The sequence below is a fragment of the Grus americana genome, chromosome 1 (genome assembly GCF_028858705.1).
Source record: "Grus americana isolate bGruAme1 chromosome 1, bGruAme1.mat, whole genome shotgun sequence".
NCBI lineage: Eukaryota > Metazoa > Chordata > Aves > Gruiformes > Gruidae > Grus > Grus americana.
Genome location: NC_072852.1, coordinates 146,153,083 through 146,176,159, shown reverse-complemented (window position 1 = coordinate 146,176,159; position 23,077 = coordinate 146,153,083). Strand labels below are relative to the sequence as shown.

General features: G+C 39.6%; 1 protein-coding gene across 1 annotated transcript in view; it reads right to left on the bottom strand.

The window, feature by feature from the left end:
• The window catches only part of GABRB3 (gamma-aminobutyric acid type A receptor subunit beta3), a 115,223-nt gene that overhangs the window by 24,525 nt on the left and 67,621 nt on the right, over positions 1–23,077 (bottom strand). The window contains exons 4-6 of the mRNA XM_054809374.1: positions 10,519–10,739; positions 4,356–4,438; positions 3,104–3,241 (exon numbers count right to left, since the gene is read on the bottom strand). Coding sequence (XP_054665349.1) covers positions 3,104–3,241; positions 4,356–4,438; positions 10,519–10,739 — 442 coding nt within the window. The remainder of the gene's footprint in view (positions 1–3,103; positions 3,242–4,355; positions 4,439–10,518; positions 10,740–23,077) is intronic.

The following is a 23,077-nucleotide window of genomic DNA, read 5'->3' as shown; positions in this document are numbered from 1 at the left end:
ATGGAGATCTAGACTTAACAGCCAGCTGATTCTAAGAGTGGAATTTAATTGCCTATACCTAATGCCATTTGAGATTACTTTGGCTACTGAAGAGTAGAACTTAATTAATACTAGTTAAGTAATTAATACTGAAGCACTAGATTGGTACATATGACATAAGACTGTAAGATTCTGCAACAGCAGCCTAACTGCTAAGCACGATGCTCTACAGCATCTCAAGAGGCACCAGATACCTCTGTTTAGGCAACTGAATAGCGTCCTAAGAGCTATTCACTTGACAGAATAGAGGTGTTCAAGAGCTGAATAGCTCTTTAGACTCCATTGACAGCACTGATTTGATATCATTTGACTATGGGCTTGATTCAGTTACTGACACATAGGCATGTAGTGCCATTTTAGACATCTTAGGGTAGCCTGTAAGGCCTTCCCCTGATGTTAGAAGGATAGTCAAACCAGATTTTTCTTCTTCATAGCAATTTCAATACTACTTTCTCTTCTTTCCATCATGAATAAAGAGAACAGGCTATTGCCCATGTCTTTGCAGATACCTTCTAGATACTTGAAGACTATTTAATTCCCACCAAGTGTTCTCTTTTTTAAAACTACATGATCATAGCTGTTTCTCTGGTAATCTCAGGTATTCCATTTTCTAGACTTCCACTCATATTTACTAATTTTCCCTAGACTCTCTTCTATTGCTCCACAACTGCCTCGCAGAGTGCCACCCATGACCACAAATACTCAGCTCAGGCCAATGCAAGTCAGACTTCTTATAGGATGTGTTTTGGTCTTTTTTCCCCAAAAAGATGTTACTGGCTCACGTTCAGTCTGAGATCAATGGCAACCCCTAGACTTCTACACAGAGAATCCTGGCCTAACCCGGTATTCCCTATGCTGAATTTGGATAGGAATAGCTAGTTGTATAGATGCTGTATTTTGCACTTGTCCATACTGACTTTTATACTTATTTTCAGACCTGATTTGCTAATTTTTCAAGACCATTTTTAACTCCAATGCTATGCTTCAACATGCATGCAGTTCCTCTGGTATTCTTGCAGCCCTGCACAGCTTTCTGTCATTATCTATGGGGTTTTTCTCATGCTTACCGTTGCTTCTCAGTAGTAACTATGGGAACAGGTTTTGCCATTTGCATAAGTTACACAAGATTATACAGCACTGTTCCTTGTGGAGGACAGGAGAAATAACTACTCCAAAAGCCATTTATGACATGACTCTGAAGTCCTCTTTTATTTTTATACAATCAAAACACACTAGTAGTGAAACCCCTGAAATGTTCACTGAGATATTGCACTCAAAGAACTACTATCTTTCCTTGAGACTTCAACAACTTCAAAGCCCCAAAAAAGCATGTCTGACTTATTTTCCACAAAATTGTAGAAACTGGTTCTAACTACTAGGACCATAAGAAAGTAGGGTCTTGAGAAGAAATTTGAAAAGAGTGTGCTGACTTTATCTGTCAGATTCACTAGCATGCTTCAGGTTTAGAATTAAATATGTGCTTTTGAGAAACAAATGTAATGTTTCCCCTGCACGTAATTATTTGTCACAAAATTTCATAATTAATTATGTCCTGTACCAAAATAATAGTAAATTCAGTATCATGTCTTCATCAGTGACAAAAATGATATGCTTCAGGAAACATGCAGTAATCTGTTCTCTGTAACTGTCTCATCCTACTCCCTAATGTCAAGCTGTTTTAAACCCTAAAGCATGAGACCGTTTTACTCCTTCCACAAGGGTTTTTTTGTAAAGAACTGTTATGGTTCTGAAAATTTGGTCAGTCATACACATGTCTACTCCTAGTTTTCATTCTCTCTCATATTTGTCTCACAGCTCTGGATTTTTTTTTTCCTGAATTTAACAAATCTCTCTCATCTCTAAATTACTAAATCATGCCTTTACTGAAATATTTCATACTGAACTAAAAGGTGGCTTTGGACTGTCATAAGAACTTCCCAGCTAAGTTCTCTGTATTCTCATTGTTGTCCAAAAGAGCCATCCTACAAGAGCATATCCAGCCCTGTGGAGGAGCAGGTAAGCTCTGGCTGCCAAAGGTGATACCAGCTGCAGAACAGAAGGCTACAGGATTAGAGTATCTGTTTCCCTATAGGAAAAAATGCTTCCATTCATAATGATAAACAAGAACAGCAGCGCTGGCAAACCCCCTCATATTAATTTCAATCCCAGCAATATTTACATTCTGTTCTGAAATACAGCTCCGTGTTTCTGTGTACTTTGAAACAGATGCTGTGTCCAAAGAGTGGGTGAAGTGATGCTTACAAACATAATAGAGCTGTGCTTCATTTGTTCTAGTGCACTGGGACAGACGGAACAGTACACTCCTGTGGTCTGAAGAGCACTGAAAAGCTGGAGGTCCCAAAGAGTGGCCCCACACTTGCTGATGGCTTTCTGTGATGCTTTGGTCTTGTCACACATAACATTTTCCTATACCACTGTCTAACATTAAACATGTACATCAACATTGTTGTGCTTTGTCACCTGAAGACATCCAATGTTGTGAGTTACCAGTAACTTTTATTACATCTTCAAGGAAACAAGGAGGAAACCCCCACATTTAATTTTAGCATCTTAACAATGATTACAAAAGCATTGGCTATGTATACAGTACTATACACCCATCAGTGCAAATCAAGATACAACAGGCATTGCATTCACTATACAACAACAAAACAAACATGCACTGAAAGGTTGCAGGGAGGTGTTCATAAAAACAGTGGCTTTTTGACCTAGTATGCCAAAATGTACTTATGCGTGATCAGTAACCCTGTAGGCTACCTTTAAACTGATGATTCAGAGGTGAATTACTTCATATTTATTTAGATCATAGATATTTAGGTGTCTGGTTAAGTATCACACACACACAAGAAGAATAAAAATAAACAAGAAATGCTATTTCATGGACTCCTGCCTCCAGGCTTTATCAAGTAAGTAATTTCTTTACCCAAGCACACAACACAGACTATATATAATTATGATTAATAATGATTAATTATGATTAATAAAACAGTAATTGTCATACACAAGGAAATTAAACACTAAATGGGCAAATGACAATACTTGCCTGTGGCAAAGACAACATTCTTTGACACCAGTCTATACTCCACGATGGAGAACTGAGGAAGCTCAATCCTCTCCACGCCAGTGACCGCGTTATCTCCACCCCTCCAGTAGAACTCTATGTCGTCGGTTGTGTAGCCATCTGCAGGCAAAGCAGGAGAGTAAGTCAGAAATAACACCAGACTCAAATGTAGCTTCAAACACAGTACCCGCGGTTTGTCATTTGAGACAATGAAAAGAATCAGAACAGCTGGAGTGGTGTACAGTATTTTGTTCTGTATGCCTGTGGGAAGGTCTCCTGAAAAGCTGTGCCATTACAGTCTGCACAGGAATTTGCGGCAAAATACTGTGGGTTTTTTGTTGGGGTTTTTTTGGTATCACTCTCATAAAATTCACATAAGGATTAATGGCCCCAATGAGACAGAAAATGCTACCCAATAATCTGCAAAATTGCAGATTAGCATGATTTAAGACATCATAGGTATTTAGCACTGAAACCAAGTGTGTATTTGTGCTGATAACCACCACCAGTAAAAGGTGAATTATTCAATGAATACAGACAAACATAATTGGGGCAGATCTTTTCCACTCACACTAAACAGTGTGAGTCGCACCATTTCCATTTGCTTCTGTAGTGGAGGATTCCAACTGAATATAGAATATGTACTGGTATTTTCTGTACATAGTGCACAATCTCCAGTCAGTAGCAGAAATGGAGCAGGAACTCTTGAAGCACAAATATACATCTGAATATTGCAGTCCCAGGACAGAACTAGATGGAAGACAGAATCTGGTTCTGTGTGGAACAGAACTGCAAATCTTAAATGGGGCCAATCTGAAAGCCCGGGGGGGGGGGTGGGGGGGGTGTCCTGCGGCAAGACCATCCATGCATAATAAAGCATACCGAAAGAAAATGATATCACAGTGTTTGCTCTCTTGAAAATGAATCTGATTAAATATGAACATCCAATCTCTTGTGTTGAAGACAAGCATCCAGTCACTGCCTCTGCCAAGTCAGGCTGGAGCAATAAATGGCTTCATTCCGTCCTAAACCCATTTTCCTAGGATGTATTCATCCATCTAGAAATGGATGGCCCCTTATATTTTTTTTAAAAAGTCAAATAAACAAACAAACAAACCCAAAGGATGATAATTACATGATTCACATAGTTTTTATAGACACCAGCACCGTTCTATAAAAGGAAAACCGCCCCGCAGGTGAACTAGGTTTTACATGCATTTCCTTATGTACATACAGCTTTCTATTTCCAGAGTGCAGTTCTGTTCATCTAATGGATATCTTCTCAAGTCCATCATACAAGCTGCAGTGGTTGTGATTCTGAAACACAAACATCAAACAGAATTACTGTACAGCCAGTAATCTAGGTTTTATTGCTGCTGTTGTTGATTTTTCAAAGTGCGGACTCTCTGAAGAATAGTTTACAGTAACTGAGAATCTGGTCCCTCATTTTACATGGAGCAGCAGCTTAATACAACAGCGGTTACACTGCAATGGAACAACTCACTGTGACTTACCCTTACGCAGCCAGTCCCTTTGGGGTTCAATGGACCTATCTGCATGTGCAAATATTACACAAACATTGCTCAGATTAAAGAATATGACTTTATATTCTTTATAACGTGAAGCGAAAAAAGTCTGCTACAAATGTCAAAGTGATTAGACATGTGTGAATAACTCATTTCTTGGTTCTGTGGCAGCTCTAGAAAAAAACTGGAATGTTGAAAAAATGTCTTAAGTCCAACAAAATGCTTTGTTTCAAAGTTGGGTATACTTCTCTAGTTTTCAAATTTAAATTAAAGAGGATTTTGTAATGAAATGCCATATTAAATTTTAAATTTTATCTCCAAATAACAATATATTTTTGCTTTTTTTATTTCTAATACAGGTAATTGAGCACATTAATGATGAATTTGCAAAAAAATTCATTATTGATTAATCTGCATTTTTCAAGCAGCTCTTGTATATCAGGAGTGTCAACAATATACATGTACAACCAAAACAATTGCATTAACAGCTTCACACAGCATTTGTACTTTATTTTTAAATTAATAGACTTACATATTTGTACTAACTTTTAGACAGATATAACCATATGGTCATGATTACTCTTCAGTGTATTTCAGTGTTTTGCTGAATCACAGCCTTCAGCAAGAGTATGTACATTATTATGTAACATTTCTTTATAATGTGTCATATAAATTTCACATTTATATTATCTTCTGGGCCTGACTGGTCTGTTCCTTACTGATCCTTTTCTGATATAAACAAGACATGGACTCATACACAGTTAATTCCTAAACAAATAATATTCTGGTGATAATTTATGCTCATAACACAAGAGGGGAAGTGCTTTGAACGGACCTCTAAAAGCTGGAACCCTCAGTGTTAAGGTTTTGTCCATGTGTTTTCTCAGCTTTGAAGCTTTCTCTTTAATCTCTTAACCTTCAGAAATGACAGTCTTCTAATTTGGTAAACTAGTTTCAAATTCAGGGGTATCATTTCAAGAGGAGAGAAGTAGTTAGGTGCCTTTCTTCAACTCTTTCATACTAAAGAAAAAACTGGTATTATTATGAATACCTTATCCAATTCTCCCAGAAAAGAAAGGAAAAATGTTTACCCTTAGCATATAGGTTATTTCAGATGGTTAACTACACATAATATCCAAAGGAAGGGATTAAGACCATTATAACTATCTTATAGGACAACAGAAGCTCCCTTTCTGAGAAGGTGCTTTTGCAAGAAAATATTATAATTTCTTTGCAAAGGGAGAGACAGCTGTATGTGCACAAAGGCAATGGATGGGCCAGGAGAGGAAGAAGCTCAAGGATCTGTTACTCAGCATACGTTCTCACTTGTGCTCCTACCAGTAGCCAGTAAGAAAGGCCAACACCTGATCTTTGTCCTTCCCAGCCTTATCTATGGCATGATCACGTCTTTGCCACTGCTGTCCACTCTGGGTGTCCTCTGAATACCCTTATGTTAGTCCCACAAGCTTTCAGGTATCAAGTACTGTATGACAGGAGGATACTTCAGGTCGACCCTCCTCCAGCTGCCTGCTGGGAGATGCTCTGGTTCCTCTGTTAGCACATGTCCCAGTGGGCTGGAATAGTTTACAAACAGAAATTCCTCAGCTGCTCTGTACTTTAGGGGGACATTTTCTTTGCACTGAACATTTACAAGTGCCCTTCTGGACCTTCAAGCAAGGTGCTAAACACAGGGCTATTACTTATGGCGATGAATGTCTCCTCAGTATGATGACTACTAGCAGCTTGTGCTGGTTTTGGCCCGGGATAGAGTTAATTTTTTTCATAGTAGCTAGTATGGGGCTATGGTTTGGATTTATGCTGAAAACAGTGTTGCTAACACAGGGATGATACAGTTACTGCTGAGCAGTGCTTATACAAAGCCAAGGTCTTTTCTGCTTCTCACACCACCCCACCAGCGAGTAGGCTGGGGGTGCACAAGGAGTTGGGAGGGGACACTGCTGGGACAGCTGGCCCCAACTGGCCAAAAAGATATTCCATACCATATGACATCATGCTCAGCAGATAAAGCTGGGGGAAGAGGAAGGAAGGGGGGACATTTGGAGTGATGGCGTTTGTCTTCCCAAGTCACCGTTAGGCGTGACAGAGCCCTGCTTTCCTGGAGATGGCCGCACACCTGCCTGCCCATGGGAAGTGGTGAATGAATTCCTTGTCTTGCTTTGCTTGTGCACGCAGCTTTTGCTTTACCCATTAAACTGTCTTTATCTCAACCCACGAGTTTTCTCACTTTTACCCTTCCAATTCTCTCCCCCATCCTGCTGGCGGGGAGTGAGCAAGCGACTGCGTGGGGCTTAGTTGCTGGCTGGGGTTAAACCATAACACAGCTCTAGCTAAGCATATAAAATTAGGATTAGCCTAGGGTCTTAGAGGAGAAAACAGTCTTAAATCTGTGATCATTGATGAACAAGGTCTTAGCAGTGATTGGCTTTACAAAGCCATACTGACTGTGCAATCAAATGATCTTGCTCCAGAGTCAATTGATAACTGTGCTCTAAGTAGAGCAAGCAGGCACACTTGGGCATTGCTGCTATGAGGTTTCCATGCCATGCTTTCGTACATTCCCCTACACTGACCTAGGGCTCATTTAAGATCCTGCAGCAGAATCCGCATGAGCTAAGTTGATACAAGAGGGACTGTGGTACCAGCATCTTAACTATTATGTTGTATAACTAGCTTTAAATGCCAGTCATACAGAAAATAGGAACTTACAAATTATTAATTTGGCAGAATTATTAAAAATTATGCAGCTGGCAAACTTGCGTTCAACTTACTAATTTCCTTATGACCTTTTAAGGAATGTATTTTTATTTTGGCCTGTTCACATACTATAGCGGTTCTGTGTCACAAGTTCCAGTACCAGAAACTGCACATTTCTGCTCAAGAAACTTTTTACGCTACAGCAAAATGTATGCTTTTAATTTCAAAAATATCCACTGGAAAAGTGGATACAGCTAGATAGTGACATTTACCCCATTTAGTCAAAGTAAGCTGAGTGCTCAGAGGTCCCTCCCAAATGAATGTTCAAGCAACCAAATTTAACTTGCACAAATACTCACCAAAAGCAAATGTTAATTGCTTAGGTTTGTGCATGCTCTCAAGAAGAGTAGGTTTTATTTTTTATGGGATGAGATGCTGCCTGACACAGCAGGACAGCAAGGTTTCAAGAACTCATCATCACAGCAGTGACAGAGAAACAATTACAAGCCAGACAAAGATAAAGTGGTACACAGATACACATACATTTTGGGTGAAAGCAATACACAAAGGAAATATTTTTAATTGCTTAAAATTCCCTCCTCCAGTTACCTATCCTCTGGATATAGCTTCTCTTACCCTTCTCTGCTACATTATTACTGGGCTGATTGCCTTTGATTATTTTGATATATTGTATAGGAACCCCACCTGTGATGTGCTGGCATGTGCTGCATAAACAACCGACAGAAGGATATTTTCTGTCCCCCAAAAGTTTACAATATAAATCAGTCTAAGCAATATAAATACTTCTGTCACTAGCTCACAGTCCTGATCACTAACTTGATCTTCTTTTCATCTTGATACAGAAATACACTCATCCAAAAAAGAACAGAAATAAGCGTGGTTGCAAACACACAAGCAGTCAGAAAGACTCTATTTTTGATCCCCAGTCTATAATGTCATTATTTCTTTTTTTGGTCTGTTATGAAAAAAAGCTGTTGTATCATCATATGTCTTGTATATTGTTCTGAACAATGTAGAACGAAGTCAGTATCATTTCCAAAGTAAAAAATTCCCCAGAAATGGGTTGAACTTCAAAAAGCTATTGCCCCATTCCCCCGCCCTCACAGATTTTTGCTGTGGTAGCAAACTGCTTTCTCTGAAGTAGAGAGAAACCTTGGATAACTGAAGGTCAAGTCTTTCAAAACTATGATAAATTCTACATTGTTCAGAAGAGAACACAGAGCTAGTGTGGCCTCGGGATCACTTTCGTTATAAATTTTTGAGGAACTGCTTTGTTCCATGGATATTCTATAATCGGTTGCAACCCTCCAAAATTTCCCCTATTATTCTCAGTGATTCTTTGTTTTGTGGCACATGAAATGCCGGGTTCTGGTCTCAGCCCACAGGATGAATCACTGCATCCAGACTGCAGCTTGAGGCCAATGCCATTGAGATGCTCTGAAGCCATAATACAAGCAGTTAGGCTAGTGGTAGAGCAACACAAAGCTCAAGTCTATAAATCAACAAAGCTAACACTCAGATATTTTCTTCCTTCTGATCACAATGTCCTATATTTTGCCAGGTTTTAATTTCATACAGTTATCCTTCATTAAGTAACTCAGCTGCTTCACACCATGGATATCTGACCATGGATACTGTGTGCTTTCAGAGGGAAGGCAACGGGAAGAAGTTTGCCACATGTGAGCCACTGGTGAAATCCCTGCCTAGCAAATACTGTCAAGTGAAATGCAATCTGCCTGTGGACATTAAAGTTATGTAGAAGAGGAGGCTAACTTATTCAAATACACTATTTTATGACAGATAATCCTCACCTGAATGACTCCGAACATTTTTAGTGTGACAGAAACACTTCTATACATTATTAAGATCACAAGATTTCTAATCTCTATCACTTTTTTATTGCATTGCTTGTGGGGATGGTTCTTGAGATAGAGTAAAGGAAACAAAAATACCTTGCATCATTTTTTTGATATTAAACTACTTGTGGAAGGAATCCTAAACCTGCAGTGTTCCATATTTGGTCAAAAGCATGTGAGATGAAAGCCTCCTACTGCTAAAAACAGTTAATTATAGAGACAACATTTCCTGAACATTCTGAACTTCTTTCAAGTTTCATAATAGGCTGAATCTGTTTTTATTTTGTCTAGAAAGATTCATCCAATTATAGTTCATCCATGAGATGTAATAAGAGTTAAAAAGGTGAGAGACCAAGTCCCAAGTAATGTAAAAAGTTCAACTGTTGATAAAAAACAATATCAGGTAAACTAGTCATATAATCCATCTGCACCACTTTTCAGTTCTCATTCATTTTTATGCTAAGGACTCTTTATCCTGCGCTATGTATGTGCAGCAATCTTGGGTATTATCTGTGCTTAAAAATACAAGAAACTTCCGATGATGGAAATGGAGCTTTGACTGGCAAAGACTTGTTTTGCTGGTATAGTTTAAACCACTGGAGCAAGTAGAGTAACCTGTCCAAAAAAAAGCAACTTTTTTATACTACTGAGTCTTCCATTAAGATTTTTGCTAGTGTAATTACATTTATTAAGGGAAGGATTTTTCAGCATTCCTAACCTTAAAAGCTATGACAGAAAATGAAGAAAACACAGGTCAAGCCTAAAATACATAGAAAATAGGATAATGTAAGGTCACTTTGTACCTGTGATTTGAAGTGTAACATATTGCAGTGCTGATCCCTGTTTGAAAAAATCACTGAAGGTACCCATAGTCATGGTCTTGACTGTGGCTGACTCCATTTAACCAGAGCTACTTGTGGATTTTTTTTATAGACTACAGACACATCAAGAGACAACATAAGCACCCACATTCAATCTTACTGCCTGTAGTTTGGACAAAATTTTCAGGTTTACAATTACTGCGTGCCTTTCTGCTTCCCATAGCCAGTGGGCTTTCCAGATATGGTGACTCTACAGAAACAGATAAAACCTGACTGAAGGTGCTTCTGGCAAAATTAAGGAACATCGAGTGTGTCATTTGTTTTCTACGGGCATCTTTCGGAGTTACAGGGAAGGTTACATAATACGCTACCCAATGTTTGTATTAACCTTGCACCGGGAAGCAAATATCAACAATACACAACAACAGTGATTAAATCTTCATCATAGAAGTACAGACCTGAGGCCGTAAAGCACTGTTCCGTCCGGGTGAAGGCGAATCATTCGATTCTTCACGGTAACGCCATGCACAAATGATTTCTTGTCATTTAAGAAATAAGTGTCAGGCACCCAGAGTTGATCTGCCACTCGGTTATCAAGCGTGAGGTTGAGAGGTATGCCAGCGTAAGCCAGCCTCTTATCTCTCCAGTACTGTTGAAAATACATAGTCAAAGTGTAATCCTGGTGAGGAAACAAAGAGAAGCACAGAAGTCAATCATATTTAGCATAACTAGAAAAATACTTTTTCCCCGTCACTTGCTTATTTTGTTGTTGGTTTAATTTGATTTTAAATATTTTTTTGAAAAAATGCTTAATAAAAACATAAAACATTCCTATCACTTATTAAATAATTCTAACAATTCAAGTATCACTCTAGTCTAAGGGAGCATTTCAAATCTTAAGAAATTCAGCTATGGTTGATATGATTTGTCTTGCTCCTCCATTTCTTTCATTTAGTCCCCCTGACAACTACCCAAAATTATGATGTTCATGGAATGATAAACAAGGTAATAGGTCAATACTGCCATCTTCCCCATTTTTAAAACCAATAGATGAATAGAAAAACATTTACAATATTTTGAAGTAGTATGCAAAACTGTATCTGAAAAATAAACTGCAAAGATGATGTATATACATGTGCCTTTGTGTGATATGCATCTTGCAGTGACGTAAAGATTTTCTCATCAACAGGCTACATCGGTACTTAGAACAGTAAATTACAGTAAAATCCTACTAATGTTAATGTTTGGTTTTTATAAGTTAAGTTTCAGTTAAGGTTCATGGTATCTACCAAGAGCTGTGATCACTAACATAAGAGCCTCAACATGGATACAGAAGCCTAAAACATTAATTTTAAAATACTTTATTTCATTTCAGAATTTGCTAACTTGACTTGGTCATGTCACAATAACTCTATATTGGAACACTTTAAAAGTCTTAGACAATAGGCTTCATTCATTAGCTCCATGGTATTATTAAAAAAATAAAATTACAGGAACATTTTAAAGTTAAGTGAAAAAAATTGGGGAAAAAAAAATCACAGAAAACAGCAAAATTTCCTGTTAGGAAAGAAAAACCTTTGTCCTTTCCCTCAAAACTTTCAAAGTGTGGAAGGATGTTTTCATTTTTAGACAGATTGTTTGTATGCATGAAATAAAAAAGGTGAACATCTGAAAATAATACTTTCTTATATATGGAAATTAATGTCTACAATTAAAGAAAACACTGGGTTTAGGTCTGATAATACTGCTGTATTTAACAATGAAAAAAAATGAGACGGTAAGTGCAGGCCATTAAAACTCCGATTTTCAAATTACCGAAGTGCTCTAAATGATAAAACTCTTCATGAAACTCTTCACAAAACACTGAGAAATTTATGTGATCTCCAAACACATTTAAATATTCAGCAGCAGGTGTGCAAGCCGCAGGATACCTGCATTTGCATCTGGTTCTACAAGCTGGTGATGCAAAACCCCTCAGGCTTGCTGCTTGTTCGGGAAAAGGATGCTCAGGCTTTCTAAGTACGGCTGTTGGGAACGGTCCATTCTTGTAATGGGTTCTGTGTGGAGACGACCCGATTGCAGGCACTGATCCTGCCCGGCTCCCCTCAAGCCCTACAGCCTTTCCTTGAAATCAAATGAAACTTGAGTATTGCCTCACACTCAGAGCCTTTGCATTTTTTATTCAGTGATTCATTCCCTCTAATGAGGGAGCTGCTATAGCTTTAAGAAAACAATTCTAATTGCTTAGAAAAATAAATCATTATAGATGTGAAGGACAAGCTGTTCCCATTTTAGGAAACTAATAGGAGACCTTTGAAAACAAAAGGGCCTGGTGATGGGAGAAAGGAGCTCATGTGGAACTGCCTGGAGGGAAGCTCATTCTTCAAAACTCAAATCCAACACGACTGCTCAGGAGAACGTGATCCGACGTTTTGGTCAGCAGCTTTCTTTGCTGGGTCTAATCATCCCTGCTCATCGCCAAACGAGGTACATGCTACACTGGGTGCAGGTGCTTTGCTCCCATTAGCACTTCAGGAAGACCACATCTTTCCTCGTGTTCTCTGCAACCGATTTTCTGACACTGATGCATTAGAATTAATATCCTCTACCAGCTCTGTTTCGCCTTAATTAAAGCTTGTTTCTATTAACGTTCAAAATTTGCTATGTGCTTGGCTTCAATAGTGGTTTGCACATCAATGTCAAGGAATCAGGGATTATAAAAGCTGTGGACACATGAGCAGTACACCAAAAGCTCACTATGTATAAATGCACGATATATGCGCAAAATAATGCAGAACAGAAATAAAGAGATGGGGTGGCACTGCGCAGCATTGAAAGAAGTGAACCAGCTAGCCCTAAAATGTAAGAGAACTGGTACATTTGAGCAGAAGAGAACTTTAGGCCAGCCTCCTTTTTTCCTTTGGCTTGAAATAAAATGCATGTTTACAGCTAACAAATGGAGTAATTAACTACTCCTTTTAGCTAAATAAAACATATGTAACAACACAAGCAGTAATAGGGTGTCATTTTATTTGTTTGTTTAACTATGGCAGGGAACTACAGAGAAAAAAGTTTACAAATTGCAGACAGAAAACAGCAAAATCCAGCAAACATCAAGAACTTTCAGTGTCTTGACTGAAAGACAAACTGCCAAAATAGATCCTCTAAGGTACAAATTTTGTTAGTGCTTTCTCAATTAACCTTTACTTCTTATTTTGTCTTAACTTGGAATAAAAACCACCTATCTATACATCTGTTAATGTATATGACTGTGTTTGCATGTACTGAAAGCAATGATACCCCAAAAAGTTATTTTTTTTAAAAAAGTACATTACTACATGCAAAATATCGGCTCATTCCCAGTTCTTTGCTTGGTATCTACTAAGGAAAATGCTCAAGTAGCATCTTCTGTAATGGCAATAGACTATGCAGATGCACTGCCACACCTGCCTAACCCCACTCTCTGCACTTTGAACAACAGACATGGCAGAAATAGAGTTCCCAAGAAAGCATGTGTGGTGCCACACAACTTGAATGCCACACACCTTGAAGGATGACTGCACATTTGTGCTCTGTCAGCCTGACCTGCTCTGAAGACAGCAGGTTAGAAAGAATGAATATTGTTCACCATCACACTTTTTTCAATCATCTCAAAGCAAAAAGCAGCAGCAAACTCGTATTAGAACTGCACTGAAACTGCTTGGTTGTGCAAGAAGCAATAAAATGAGCAGGACCAAAATCATCACCAGCAGAAACTAAGCTTATTAAAACCCATGAGGTTGTCAGCTCTTGTTCTTTGATTAGCTAATTTGCTAGGCTTTCTACCCATAAAGAAGTTTTCCTCTTTTCTATACTCCAGAGGAAAATGCAAAAGTGGTTTGAGTGTGGACTGGAAAAAATGCACTACGTATTTGTCAGGTAAAATGAGAAAATGGACTTTTACCCCTAGGTAAGCCTACAAAGTTTATTAAGGGCTACCTTCCTCCAGGGGAGCTTATGATGACTAGTTCTGATATAGAGGTCAAGAGGGTAGATGTCTAAAGCTAGAAGAGATTAATCCCACTACAGCTACTCTATTAGGGTGCTATTATATGTCAAAGATGACACAAAGCTGCCAGCTTTAGGAAATTCTAACTACTGCACAGAGCAGCGGACAATCTCCTCAGCAGCAAAGACCTCCATAAATCATATTTTTTTTCCCGCACCGTGCCGCATCCAAGGTCCCCCTTTCCCCTCTCCAGTTCCTCACAGTAATAGACGCATCAGGTTGAGAACGGTAACAAAATCACTCAAAGCCCTGACAGAAAGACAAACACAGTGCTTCTGAAGCACAGGAGAAATGTCCTCAAAATGGGAAAAGCTGGACTGCACAGGCAACAGGAGCTTTCTTTTGTGTATTCAAAGACCATGGAACATCCTACAAGCATAAAGAACAGTGACGAGCATCCTTGACTTTCTAGCACTGCAACGATGCCACTAATGTAAGGAAAGGCACACAGAACGGTGTGCTGGTGGTTTTTTTCAATGTAGTTTTCCCTGGGTACAAAAAATAAAAGAAAAAACTCACATAGTAGATAATACTTGGGAAGGAATTTAGATACAATGGTAAAGAGACCTGTATCACAGCTTAAATAGAGCATAATATATCTGTATTCTCCAGGTGTATTATGTGTGATTTCAAAACATCTTAAGCAAGAATTACAGAGACTCACAAATATTATATGGTGCTAACTATGTACAAAGAAATTTTTAAGTGTTTTCTACATGATATTTGTCTCTTCACAGACCAAACATACCATGTAGGAAGCACAACTATGATTTAACTACCAAGCAACTTCAGACAGGCAGAATGTATTATAGTATGTTACTGTACAGTACCTAATGCACTGACTATAGGACTAATGAACAATAAATACTAATATGCTGTAATCTTAAAAGCAAGCAATAATTTGTTTGCTATTACAGGGTTTGTCATCTTTAGCTTTTCTCTCCTGCACTCAATAAAAAGGAAAGAAAAATTTTAAAATATGGTTTGTTCATCAAAATAAAATTAGCAGCCATATAGCAGCAATAATGCTCTAAAATTGACTGTTTACAGTCTTGGTGTGGTATGTATCAAGGATGCTAAAGTTTTCCATTAGCTGTAAAAATGATGTGTTTCTTCAAAATGACTACTAGATAGAACACTATAATTAATAATTATGATGGAGTACTGTTAATGTGGCAGTTAACAAAAGGAAATTATTCATGCAAAATAAATAACTATATTGAAAATTAATGGAAATATTAGGAAAAGTTATGCAATAAAAGAAATATTTCACTGCTTGGGAGGACAGCTTTGTTATCTACTTGAAACGCAGATTCCTGTCTTAGATTTGCATTTGGATGTAAATTCACATCCTTGTTTTCTTCACCACCAGAGAAACGTGATTATTAGTATTGGCTTTTGGATTATTTATTTTTCATGAGTTAATAAAGTAAATACTCATTCAGTGGATGAACAGTTGACAATCCGTGCCTTAGTCTCCATATAACTTCAAGGTCCCTTCCCTCATCTTCCACGCAATTTCGGAAATTAGATATAGCTGCTGTAGCATAAGGAGCTTTGTCTGAAGCATTGATGAGTGAGTTACATTCTTCCCAATAAGCCCAAAGTGAGTTGCAAAGCCAAACTCATGAATCCTATGCTTTGATAACATAGCTGTAAATCTGTCCTCCTACTGTACACAAAAGAGACCTGAGAAATAGATTCATGCACATATTAATTCACATAGTTAAATATGAATATAATAAAGACATATTCAGAAAGGCTAGCCCTAGGAAATCAGAATTTACCAGCAATACCAGTCAGTTGTGTGAGATGATAATTCAAAATTTTCTAAAAGCCTTAGCAACTTACATATTCAAAAAAAGTTTTATCAAAGATTTATTTAAGAAAAAAATATATTACATTTTACCTGTTGACATTTTGATTTGCCCAATGTCCAAACTGTACATTACTTATTTAAATGTCAGTGAATGGAGAAAATCACTGCAGTCTATTCTCCTGCAAAGTCTTTTATACGAAAACTGCCTGATCAGAACCTCTCCGGTGTTAGATGTAGTTCATGAGCAGCCTGAGTGAAGGAGATTTGTGCATGGACACACACACACACACATCCACTCTACCCCATCGAAGCACCTTTCTCTAATGTTTCCGGGCCTACCTGCTGTTATACTCACAATTCATCTCACCCATAAGATCCTGACCCTGGCTTCTCTCTGACACCACTCAAAAACCCTGCAATAATGACTGGTTAAAAACATGGCACATATTTTCCCAAGCATGTGGCTAAAAGAGTCTTCTGTTAAGAAAATGCAATGCTAAAGCAGCAAAATTACACTGATTTCACTGTGACCCTCCATATATCCATGTTGTCTTGGTATTCTTTATACCAAATTACCATGATTTTTTTCCTCTTCTACTGAAACACACAAGCATGGTGTTATAAATAGATACAAGGAAATATTTAGCCTCCAAGAAACCATTTGATGCTACAAAATAAAGTTTCCCAAATAAATGTATGATTGCACAGGTCTTTCCTGTCCTCTCATACCCTTTGGCACAAGAGTTTATGTTTCCACCGCAACCACAGTGCCTTCTCCAAAGAGCCTGTTCCCCACCGAGCATCTCTGGGTGCTCCGAAGAGGGTTGCCATACCAACCAGCCCTCAGCTTTCTGCAGGCAAAGGGAGCATGGTTGACATAGCAACCGGCCAAAGCAGCTTCTCCCCAGCTTTTCGGGGACAGGTGGTGGTCACTGCGACAGAAGAGAAGCTTCTCAACAGGAATGAAGGCAACAGCTGGGCACCCTTGGTGGGCACTGCCCCACGGCACCTTCCTGCCACGGCCATGGGAGCTTGCTCTTCAAAAGCTCTTTTCTGTATGTGTTCCTCCGCCCACGACAAACTGGTGGGGATGCCTTCCCGCTCGTGGGGTGTTCTCTTATCTGAACATCAGAGGACACCAGCTGACAAGGAAGCAAATTCTTGGGCTTAGTTTTGGTAGGCGAATATGGAGAGAGACGGAAGAAAGTTCCTGCAAATATTTCAGTTCAGGGACGTAAGTCAGGATAATAAGAAGCCAGCCTGAGCTATTTAATCCCTCACAGATGGGGGCAGGGGGACGATACTTAAATATTCCTTCTCTGATTCAGAGTATCACAGGTATTACAACACCATAAGCTTCTCAGTAATCAGAAGTTTCTATTCCCAAAGGACTGATCAAAGGAAAACTAACATACACCTTTACACATCAAGGGTATCATGCTCTCTGATCTGGTGGCAGAAAGCTAGCTAAAAGAAGTATTGGTCTTTCACTACACCCCTGAAGATCTGTCCAAAGATTACGTGGTGAATTGCAATCAAAATCCATTTGATGATGGACAGATACAACATAAAATTCAACATCTGATGGAGCCCTCCTAAAAAAAGAGGAATGGAAATAGAGATGTCAAATGTTTAGATGCTATACTTGAAAACTCAAAAAGAGATCAAGGCAGACAAAAACCCACCAAATATCCTTAAAAAAACCACCACCTTATAAGAAAGAAAAATAATCCTAGGCTCAGTGAGGCACTGAACTTGCTTCATAAAACACAAATTTATTTATTTTAGAGCTCACAGGACCCCAAAAAAATAGATAAATTTAATTGCACTAATTGAAATCCTGCTAACAACCTACAGGGAAGAAAAAAATCAACCTTTATCAGCTGTCAGCTGGTTCCCACGATTGAGGCAGCTGACCTTAGAGAGATGGGAACTGACAACTAATGGATTGTGCCTCCTACACAATAGCGGGATGTGCCACGAGTGAGTTGGAGAAACAAGCTAGTGCCCTGAAATCTTAAAGCTATGGGGTTTTTTTTCACTTATACGATATGAACAGAGGCTAAAAATTTGGGATCTACCAGGTATTCATTTCAGAGAATTAACGACTTCTTACACTCCTACTTTGTTGTTTCCATAAATATATCAACTTATATCTCTCTTTGGCATTACTTGAATTATCAATAAAAATCCAGAAGGAAAAACAAAACTCAGAGAAAGCCCTATAAGTTGATATAATTTGTCATATTTGTTCAGGTCTTCCTATTTCTTAGACTATTGTACGCATAACTCTTTTAGTGACTGCAAGGTGCTCCAGGATGGGAGGGATGGAGGTAGTTAAGAGCCTCCATAGCTGAGCATACACAGACGTGTTTTAAATACTGTCACCATAAATATACAGCTCTATGACCCTCTTATTTCCTATGATTAAACATGAAAACCATCCAAAACAATTTTCAGTAAATCCGTGTATCAGATTGAAAAGTCTACAGTCTTTTTGTCACCACAGAATTGTAAAAAGACCTTACTAAAGGCACTCCAGAACTCGTGTGATATTTTTTTAATCGCTCCAGAGTTAACAAATAAAACAAAACTATATTTAGGAACAGAGAGCTAAGGAAAACATGCCCCTGAATGAAAACTGAAATACATATCCGTTCACATCCACACTTTTTGGTTAAAAAAAGGAATATTTACTCCACTGTGGGGAGAATTTTTTAGATTTTCTCACCTCCAAACCTATTCATTTGCTGACTCTGGGAGCCAGCCAGCCTCACTGGCAGTAGAGCAGCCAGGCTGACGCCCAAATTTCTACTTGCTGTCTGTGATTATCTGAACCACCGGATATTCTTATAGGAAATCTGATTCAAGACAGACACCATGAACAAAATGCCCTTTGAGAAAGAGAGTGAGAACACATTTGCCATCAAATGCTTTTAAAACATGTAACTTGAAACATGATCCGCGTATTTTTCAATATCACCGCACATGCCATTTGGGTGTGCCAGGCCTGGAGGGCACCCCCAGACCTTGCTGGCCCTGCCAGCCCCCCAGGGCTCCCCCACCCTTCCCAGGGTCCAGGACCCCATGTCAGCCCCCCCAGGGCTCCACTCTCCCTGCCCAGGGCCCAGGACCCCACATCAGCCCCGCAGGGCCATCAGCCCCTGCACCAGCAACACCGCTGCAAGGCCGGTCTCCAGCTCCCCACAGCCCTGCCTGGCCATGGGCCCTGCTGAGCTGGGCCCACCCACAGGCCCATGTCCCAGCCTGGCTTCAGCCTGTCTCCATCCCTCTGGAGTTGCCCAGTGCCCAGGGCTGGGTCTTCCTGGTGCCCCCCCTGGCTGCCCTGTGCCTGGCTGGGGCTGGGACGAGCCCTGGCTGCCAGGCCCTGCCCTGCTGCCCTCCATGGGGAGCCCCTGCCACTATGGCCACCATGACAGGGTGTCCACAGCAACTGTGGCTCTTTACATATAAATGGGCAGTTCACTGGGACCAGGACATTGTGCTCATTTTTGAGTAAGGAAATAAACTAGAAGAGATTTCTCTGCAATGGCAGAGAGTCGGAAAGGTGATTAGTGAACTGCCCTGCGCAGCCCATTCCCTTCTCTCCAGACACGTTCCTTCACTGCCAGCTTCCCTCAGTTCGCCCTTTTTCTCCATCAGTAACGCTAAATCCACCTTTACATCTTGCAGTAACAAAATTGGGATGCATGCTAAGTCAAAAGCAAAACAATGCATTTGCTAAGAACGCATTACTGCGGTTGGGATAAACTCATCACGTGCCACAGCTATGTTCATAAAACTCGGTAAAGCGCAAAATAAATAAATGGGTAAAAAAAGCCAAACGTGACATCCAAGGGGAAATATTACAAGCATATGTGATATTTGACCCCCACAGAAACCTCTTGCTGTGCAGAGATTTGTGAAAGAAGTGGAAAAGAGCGTGCCCCCTGCCAGTGCCATTTAAAATATTAGGTTGTGAGTGATTTATTGCTGAGGGAGCATCTCCCCTCCTGCACGTGATCCGAACACCCTGCAAAGATCTGCTAATAGCTTTTGGAATCAGGGAATCAAGATGTGTCACTGGATAAAGAAAGATGAGGAGGGTTTCAAACTGCAATGCTGCCCAACTCCTGAAGCCGCAAACAGGATGATCTAAACAACTGACTTGAAACATGTATTTAGTCACAAATCTTTAAAACTTCCAGTTTAGGTAGCCAGATTTTTTTAAAAGTGGAGTTCTCTCATGACAGTGGGCACTCCCAGGGGTTTGCATCTACTTAGAATACTTAGAGCAGAACTGATCCTGCAGTGAATAACGTGTTGGCTATTTTCCCCTTCGTGCAAACCGCATGAAGTTCAACAAGGCCAAGTCCAAGGTCTGGCACATGGGTCGGCACAATCCCAAGCACAGCTATAGGCTGGGCTGAGAATGGATTGAGAGCAGCCGTGAGGAGAAGGACTTGGTGGTGGTGTTGGATGAAAAACTAGAGATGACCTGACAATGTGCACTTGCAGCCCAGAAAGTCAACCATATCCTAGTGCATCAAAGCACCATATCCTAGTGCATCAAAAGCAGCGTGACAAGCACGTTGAGGGAGGTGATTCTGCTCCTCTACTCTGCTCTCATGAGACCCCACCTGCAGTACTGTGTTCAGCTCCAGGGTCCCCAACATAAGAAGGAGGAGGTCCAGAGAAGGGGCATGATCAGAGAGCTGGAGCACCTCTCCTATGAGGACAGGCTGAGAGAGTTGGGGTTGTTCAGCCTGGAGAACAGAAGGCTCCAGGGAGACCTAATTGCAGCCTTCCAGTACCTGAAGGGGGCCTACAGGAAAGATGGTGAGGGACTCTTTATCAGGGAGAGTAGTGATAGGACAAGAGATAATTGCTTTAAACTGAAAGAGGGTAGATTTAGGTTAGCTATAAGGAAGAAATTCTTCACTATGAGGGTGGTGAGGCACTGGCACAGGTTGCCCAGAGAAGCTGTGGATGCCCCCTCCCTGGAAGTGTTCAAGGCCAGGTTGGATGGGGCTTTGGGCAACCTGGTCTAGTGGAGGGTGTCCCTGCCCATGGCAGGGGGGTTGGAACTAGGTGATCTTTAAGGTCCCTTCCAACCCAAACCATTCTGTGATTCTATGGTTCTGTGATCTGTATACAGTAACAATACTTTCTTCAAAGCTATTGTAGGCTATTTTCTGACATCAACACATATATGCAATACAAGACACCTGCAAAGACAAAAAACTGTGAATGTATTTCACCATGTGTTCGCTTCAAGTAACTGAATGTAGAAGGGGCTACTTGTGTATTGTGACATTCCTCCTAGTGTGGTACCAACTGGAAGGACAGAAGGCAAATATTTTTATTTCCTTGGAAATTTGGTGAAAACATTGACAACTTAAAACTGGGTTTATATACTTCCCTCACAAAAAGTGTTTTTCCCTCACTAGACAGTTACTCTGATGTATGTAATGCTTCTCCTGTAGCAAAATTACTCGTATAAATCTGTGCTAGGTGGACACGCTGATTTCAACGGTGCTCCTCAAATTCAGAAGTAAAGACACAGACCAGTCATTTAAAGAACCGGAGTCTTCCCTGCCACAAGTATAGGCTATAACCACTGCTCAATTACTTACCTAATTCATCTACTATTGTCAAATACTTCAGAACCAGCAAAGTGCATTTAAGAGGCAAGAAATCATTTTTCCCATGAGGCCTTTGGGGGAACAAAATGTGGCCGAGTAAAGGGGCATGAGCAAGCTACATTATATACCATTGCTTTCAGCCAGAGATTAGTATTCTGCAGAGCACCTCAGTTACGATAACCGGATGGCTTCCTCAAATACAAAAACTATATCCTTGATCATCTATCTCTGCTCTTGTTCCAGCAGTGCTTTTTCATGCTGGCTGGAGAATCAGTCCTTCAGACAATGGTGCAGGGATGAAGGGTTTAGATTTCTCAGGAACTGGACAAACTTGTACAAAGTCTGTACAGCAAAAATAGGATTCAGGTAAAGCTGTGAGAACTAAAAACTAGGAAGATTACCAGAGAAGGGAATTGAATTAAAGACTATAGGAAAGCCAACAGGTGCAGAAGAAAATCTGGCTTGGGGGATGAATCACAGGGGGGTGAAATTAAAAAAGCTTTATATCCTTGAGAAAAAAATAAGCTGGTAAAACTCATTTGGGACACAAGTTAAGCTCATTCTGCACCCAAAAATACCATTTAAAGATAGCACAGAAAAATAAGCAACAAGATCAAATGCATATATGCTGCTATCGAAATGCTAGAAGTTTTAAAATAAGAGAAAGGAACCAGGATACCTAGTTTTAACTGAGAATATTGACCTAAGAGGAGCATCAGAGACTCGATGGAAAGAAAGCAGTCAGTGGAAACCTGTAACATAAACCAAACTACATAGGCAAGAAAAATAAGGATATAGTGTATGTTAAAGAAAGCTTTGCATCAGATAATTAGCTGTGCTGAATGTTACACATTATCTCTATGGATTAAGATGCCAGGCCTACATAAGTATTAGAAATAAATTGTCACTGCCTAATCAGGATGACAATGGTGTCAGTGAGGTGCCAAGAGAGATTTAAGAGACAGCAAAAAAACAAATTAGTAATCAGAAACTTCAATCACCCCCACATAGACTGGGTAAATGTCAGGTTGGGGTGTGATGTAGAGACTAAATGACACCACAAATGACTGATTCATGGAGAAGCTTTTGGTGAAAGCTGAAACAAGGCAAGACACTCTTGCCTTGGTTCTGAGCAATGTGCAAGTCATGGATCAAAATGCTGTGACAGAACAACTGCTCCATAACCCTGATGGAATTGGGAAATCATCTTTTAAAACCGAGAAAGGTTTAAAATTACATAAAAAATAGTATTTAATTTCAAAAAGTAAATTGTATAAAAATGAGGCTGCTCATTTCCAAGTTGGAGAAAAGATTGTTTATAGTCATCATAATATGAACTTCTGTATATCAAAAAGTAACTGTTGAGTAAGAAACAAACCCCAGAATGTTTAAAATTTTGGGTAAATAATTTTATTGGAACTAAAAAGATGTACTTCCAAAATAAGAAATCACATCCAAAGGAGAAAAAATAGATAAGAAGATAAACATAGAAAAGCAAGCCAAAA